This window comes from Rhincodon typus, chromosome 7, assembly GCF_021869965.1.
Source record: "Rhincodon typus isolate 14 chromosome 7, sRhiTyp1.1, whole genome shotgun sequence".
Lineage (NCBI taxonomy): Eukaryota > Metazoa > Chordata > Chondrichthyes > Orectolobiformes > Rhincodontidae > Rhincodon > Rhincodon typus.
Genome location: NC_063338.1, coordinates 54,083,735 through 54,090,637, shown reverse-complemented (window position 1 = coordinate 54,090,637; position 6,903 = coordinate 54,083,735). Strand labels below are relative to the sequence as shown.

Genomic DNA, 6,903 nt, shown 5'->3' with positions numbered 1-6,903 from the left:
TCCTCTGATGCTGCTTGGCCTGCTGTGTTTATCCAGCTCTACATCTTGTTATCTCTTGAATTTAATTAGACCCCACTTTGAATTATTTACACAATTCTGGCCTCTGTAATTACAAAAAAGTCATTGAAACAGATTTACAAGGCTGATACCTATAACTAGGAGCGCATAATTATCAGGCAAGGCTGAACAAACTGAGTTGGTCTTCTCTAGAAGGGAGAACTGAGAAGATGACCTGATGGAAGTCTTCAGACTGGGAGGCAAAGATGATGTTTCTGCTGTGTATGAGCCCGGAACAAGGTCTTACATATTAGATTATTATAATTGATCCAGCCAGAATTCCAGAGATACATCTCTGTTCATGGTAAAAATGTGGAACCGATATTATTGTTTAAGTAAATAACAAGTACATTTATGGGAAAGTTAGATACTTAAAGTAGGGAGAAAGGGGTAGAAAGATGTGTTGATTGGCGAAGATCTATGTGGGCCTTAAATATCTGCATAAACCTGTTGGGAGATATGACATTTCTGATGTAACTTTCATGTAATTCTGTCATACTGCATCATTCTCCTTTCTTACCAATATGCTAATATTACTTAACTTCCTGTCTACTTTTTCTATTCTAATTTTTTAATGAACGTATCTATACTGAAATGTTGATGGCAATTATATCCTCCGGCCGGTGAAAATGTATTGTAAATGTGGGTATACAAATTTCTAATTGAAATGCTCATGGAAAGCCTTCTTACCTTTGAGTGTTGTATAGAAATTGGACAAAAAATGCAAGTTTTTAAAATGGATAAAATCTAATGTTATATAATTATATATCATTAAAATGGGAATTAAATTAGATCAACATGCGATCCCTGCCGATTAACATTTTGTTCATCTAAGATTTACATGCTTTTAACTCCAATACACAATGCTTCTAATAAAAATGACTACCTTATTAGAAAGATTCTCAGGGCATGCACATCCTGCCTGATAATCACACTTCCATTTGTAACATTTTTGTATCAAACTTTGTCATTATTTAACAGTAATTTGAGTCAATGAATGTCGCAACTGCTTAGAATTCCATCATTCGGCTATGAGCTGGTTTGTGTCAAATTTCTGGACTGTTCCTTGCAGCTGGATTTCCATTTTTATTTCATGTTTCTGAATCATCACATTTTTCATATCCGCTTGATTGGCACTACATCCACAAGCATCCACTCCCTCCACCACCAATGCTCAGTCACAGTAGTGTGTACTATCTACAAATGCACTGTAGAAATTCAGCAAAGATCCTCAGACAGCACCTTTCAAACCCATGACCACTTCCATCTAGAAGGACAAGGGCAGCAGCTATATGAGAACACCACCACTTTCAAGTTCCCCTCCAAGCCACTCATCATCCTGACTTGGAAACATATTGCTGTTCTTTCACTGTCACTGCGTCAAAATCCTGGAATTCTCTCCCTAACAGCATTGTGGGTCAACCCACAGCAGGTAGACTGCAGCGGTTCAAGAAGGCAGCTCACCATCAACTTCTCGAGGGCAACAAGGAACAGGCAATAAAGGCTGGCCAGCCAGTGATGCCCACATTCCAGCAATGAATAAATGTTTAAAAATTTCCTAATTCACTTCTCTTCCCCCAGTCCCCCAACCCTAATCTATTGGAGTTTAACAAATGGGTGCCATTGTTTGCAATAGTATGGCTGCTACCTTCCAGCAGTTTTTGTTTCCATCCACTATCCCTCATAAGGGCATCTAAATTCCTCTGTCCTTTTTACTATTCACGTTATTATTCTATCTTTCAACCCATCACCAATCTAAACACTATATCCCTGGCACAGCTTTCTCCTCCTCCAGTCTCCAATGATGCCACAACCTCATCTTGAATGTCTTCACATTGTTCTATTTGAGTATAAAATTTGTGTTATGTGTTTTCTGTCCAGCTTTTTTACATGTATTATTTAGAAAGAGGTTATGAAGAAAGCCCTACACTGTGACATTTGTAACTCGTGATTTGTTACTTAACTTCAGGACAAGTGCTGTTGAGGATGGATCGATAATTGCTTGTGATTTTTCTCCTGGTGGAAACTACTTTGTAACTGGTTCAACATCTGGGGAGCTGACTGTCTGGGATTGCCAAATGAAGTGCCTTCTAAATATGAAAACAGCTCATGACTTGGGAGTCACCTGTTGTGTATTTTCACCTCAGCCAATCAATGGTATGTTTTATCTGGAATGTTTCCATATACGTTACTTTAAGTATTTGAATACTTATGAAATAGTACTTTGAGAAAATTGTCTGTGGATCTTTTGAATTAAGTATCAAAGGTATCATTTTGAGCATATTGAGTTCAAATGACAAATTTGAGGACGAAGATAAAATAAGAAATTCCATTCAGCTGTAAACTTACTGATTTTTTTTTTAAAAATCAAAGGCAGAACAAATAAAATGTTTAATCAGGAAGTGAACATATTTTCAAAAATATGAACTGTGCTGGAAACACATTGGTCTCTTATTTTGAAGTTGTTTGTAAAATAGGGCTCTGATTCAGCCACTCTACCTGACTCCACACGTACGCTATGACTGGGGATTTAAACAAAATTATTGGCCACTACTGTCATAACAGAAGTGTGAAATGATGAATGGAAACAGCAGAAACTGGGAACATTGCACATTTTATGTGCAAAGTTCAGGATTGAATGGAAAGAAAGATGAACTGCATCAGTCCAGATGAAAATGTTTTCCCATGTAGTTTGTCAAAGCCGTGTTCCGTGTTGAGCAGTGTTGCTGTGTTTGGTTGGACTGTTGAGAAGGCAACTAGATACATTGATTTGCCACAGTCGGTGAAAAGCCGAAGAATAGTTGGGTAGTTTAATGCATTTAGGACTTCGGAAGTTCTAGGAACCATTTGGTGCATCTGGAAAAGATGAGAGCTGATACTGATAGCAGGAAGAAAAGCTGAACAGTTTTCACATTCACTGTCTCAAATGAATCTTTGGCTTCTCTTGGCATGCTAATTTGGTTAGCATATGCTCATTGCAAAGCCAATTATGTATGAACAGCCCTGTTGTCTTCCTTTCCATCAGATGTGGCAGAGGCTGCCATGCAAGAATGGGACTCCAAAGTCATACCAGGTGATGTTCATCTCCGGTGACAAGGACCATGCAAACCATTGTCTTGCAAGGCTGAATTCCGGTGCTTATAAGCATATTCTTGTCTTATGTTGTTCATAGGTTATGTAATTCATCAGTTTCTAAGTATTTTGTACACATTGCTGCATTATAACTTCTTTGCTTTGTCAGGTGACATGAATAATTCAGGATCAAATTGCTTTCTGATGGCTTCTTGTGGTCAGGACAACAAAATTAATTTCTGGATTATGTCTTGTCAAGAGCCAGCAGGTATGTTGTATGCTTCAAGGTGTAGGCCAAACATTGCCTCAGCTTGTCAATGCCACTTTCAATTAGGAAGAGAGACACTGTATTAATTATGGTTGACTGTTGCTATCCATGAAAATTTTATTGGCTTCTCCATATGTCTTCTGATAACTGACAATCTTAGTCATAGTTCTATTGTTATCATTGTGGAGGTTGTAGGGTCTGTACTTGCTTTTGTATTATCAAGGATTTTATCTTCTACTTGTTACAATTTAAGTTAATGTAGAATATATTAAAATCCAAATATTTGCAGTGGAGATTCTGGCATCTAGATTGGCAATGATTCCCTACATGTTTCACATCACTTAGAAACCTGTAAAGGGAAGATGCAGCTATCCTCATTTAGCTTAAAAGACATGCTGCAGTCAGTATGGTAAACAAAATTTACTTTCCAGTAAGAAACATGTAATAAGGTTGTTCTATGTTTCTGATGTCTAATTTCTACATTACTTAGCTGTTGCTGTGTTGAACCGAACTGGCCCAAAAATTTTGTTAGATTTTTTTTTCTTTACATTTACTTCCGCTTGCTGGTTTCCTTTCCCAACTTATGCTGTTGCTCCTTCCTTTCATCCTTAGTATAAGTCTGAAAGTGAAAAAGGATCCTTTTTGGAAGAGTGATCATAATATGGTAAAACTGAGTTTGGAAGTGATGTACCTAAATCTGAAACTGAGTATTGAGCTTAAAGTCAATTAGTTGGGTATGAGGGCAAGAAGGCTAAGATTGTTTGGAAAATTAGATTTAAAGGTATAACAGTAGATGAAAAATGATAAAGAAACACTTCACAATTCTTGAGAAATTATAAACTCAGGAGAAGAAATTCATCACTGACTAACTAAAGAGTTTAAGAAAAAAGTTTGTTGTATCATCTGGAAGAGTAGTAAATCTGAGGATTGGGAGAGTGTTAGGTAACAATCAAAGGAGGAGCAAGAATATGGAATGAAAGTAATTTTCGCAGAAATACAAAACAGATTGTAAGATCTTCTGCAATTAAGTAAAAAGGAAGAGAGTAGCAAAGGAAAAGCTGACTCCTTAGTGGTCGAGGTAGGAGAAATTAGAAAAGGGAATAAGGTAATGAAAGAGATATTAAGCAAATATGTTAGTCTCTGTCTTCAGGGTACAAGGCACAAAAGCATGCTGAAAATAGGCATGTCTAAGGCTCAAGTAAGAATCTTAGATCTTAATAAAGAAAAATTTCTAGAGAGTTCAATGGGACTGAAAATTAAAATTTCCCCTGGGTTCGATGACCTCCGTCCACAGCTTCTAAAAGAGGTAGCAGTGATGACAGCAGGTGCAATGGTTTTAATCTTCCAAATTCCCCATATTCTGCAATGATCCTTACAGGTTACTCTATAGCCAGTTCAATGCCATTCTTTAAGATAGAGATCTTTGTCAGTTTAGCCTGACATCAGTCATCGGGCAAATGCTGGAATCCATTGTTCTGGAAATGGTAAAATTGGTAATAGGGAACTTAGAAATCATAATATGATTATGTAGAGTCATCATTTCCTATGAAAGACAAAATAAGATTTTGTAAAGGGAGGCGATGGTCTCGAGGTATTATCTAAACTAGGAATCCAGAAACTCAGCTAATATTCTGCGGGCATGGGTTCAAATTTTGCCACAGAAGATGGTAGCATTTGAATTCAATTAAAAAACAAGATAGAATTAAGAATGTACTGATGACCAAGAAAAACTTATCTAGCTCGCCAATGTCCTTCAGGAAAGGGAATCTGCCACTGTCACTTGGTCTGGCCTACATGTGACTCTAGATCCTCAGAAATGTGGTTACTGTCAACTGTCCTCTGCAATGGCTTTATAAGCCACTTGATTCAAGGGTGGCTAGGAATGGGCAATAATTGCTGGCCAGCCAGTGATGTCCATGTCCCACAAGTGAATAAAAGAAAATGTTTATTAGTTTTGTTGATGTCACTTACAGGATAGCTAAAAGGGAAGCCAGTGGATTCATTATATTTGGATTTCCAAAAGATATTTGATGAAGTGACACAAAATGTTATTGCACAAGATAAGGTTTCTTAGGGTTAGGGTGGCAATATGTTAGTATGGATAGGGGATTATTTAAAAGTAAGGTTCAGGATTTCAATTTGATGGCTGTTACTTCTGGCATGCTGAATGGATCAACAAAGCAAATGGAGTTGACTTGGTGGATTTGTCATGGTTCTAGTAATGATGGAGCAAAAAGGGCTGCCTGGCCTACAAGTGCTCCTGTTTCTTACATATTGGAGGAATCCCTAGAGGAGTATAAGAACAGTAGGAGTATGCTTAAGAGGGAAATCTGGAAGACGTGAGATATCTTTGGCAAATAAGATTAAGGAGAATCCAAAGAGATTCTACAAATAAATTAAGGACTGAAGAGTAACTAGGGAGAGAATAGGGCCCCTTAAAGATCAACAAGGTTGTCTATATGTGGAACCACAGGAGATGGGTGAGATACTAAATGAGTATTTTGCATTAGTATTTACTGTGGGGAAGGATATGGAAGCTAGAGAACTTGGGGAAATAAATAGTGATGTCTTGCAAAAAGTGCCCATATTACAGAAGGGAAAGTGCTGGACATCTTAAAATGCATAAAGGTGGATAAATTCCCATGACCTGATCAGGTCTTTGTGGGAAGCTGGCGAAGAGATTGCTGGGCCCCTGGCTCAGATACTTACATCATTGATAGCTACACGTGAGGTGCCAGAAGACTTGGAGGTTGGTTAATGTGGTGCCATTATTTAAGAAAGGTGGTAGGGAAAAGCCAGGTAACAATAGACTGGCGAGCCAGACATCAGTGGTGGGTAAGTTGTTGGAGGGGACTCAAAGGGACAGGATTTACACACATTTGGAATGGCAAGGAGTGATTAGGGAGAGTCAGCATGGCTTTGTGCATGGGAACTAGAGTGTCATTAATTTGATTGAGATTTTTGAAGAAGTGATGAAGAAGATTGGTGGACTTCAGCAAGGCGTTTGACAAGGTTCTGGATGGTAAACTGGTTAGATCACATGGAATCCGAGGGAACTTGGATACAAACTCCCTACTTCCAATTCCTCCGCCCCTGCTGCATCCACTTCCCGCACATCCCAGTTGTCTTCCTATTTCAAGGACCATAACTGCGCCTCCACCCCCCAACCCCCCGGTGATTGAAAATGCCCTCAAAAGCATCTCTTGCGTCTCCCACACCTCTGCCCTCATATCACCTCCCCCCAATAAAAACAAAAATAAAGACTGAATCCCCCTTGTCCTCACATATTACCCCACCAACCTCCGCATCCAATGTATCATTCTCCACCACCTACAATCCGACCCCACGACCGAAGATATATTTCCCTCCCCACCCCTATCTGCCTTTCATAGGGACCGCTCTGTCTGCGACTTCCTCGCCTGCTCCACATTCCCCACTAACCCCACCACCCCTGGTACCTTTCCCTGCAACAGCCGGAAGTGCTACACTTGTCCCTACACCTTCTC

General features: G+C 39.0%; 1 protein-coding gene across 2 annotated transcripts in view; it reads left to right on the top strand.

Annotated features, from left to right (window-relative positions):
• The window catches only part of wdsub1 (WD repeat, sterile alpha motif and U-box domain containing 1), a 58,445-nt gene that overhangs the window by 27,932 nt on the left and 23,610 nt on the right, over positions 1–6,903 (top strand). For both annotated transcript variants that reach the window (XM_048599559.1, XM_048599558.1), the window contains exons 3-4: positions 2,027–2,214; positions 3,299–3,397. In XM_048599559.1, coding sequence (XP_048455516.1) covers positions 2,027–2,214; positions 3,299–3,397 — 287 coding nt within the window. The remainder of the gene's footprint in view (positions 1–2,026; positions 2,215–3,298; positions 3,398–6,903) is intronic.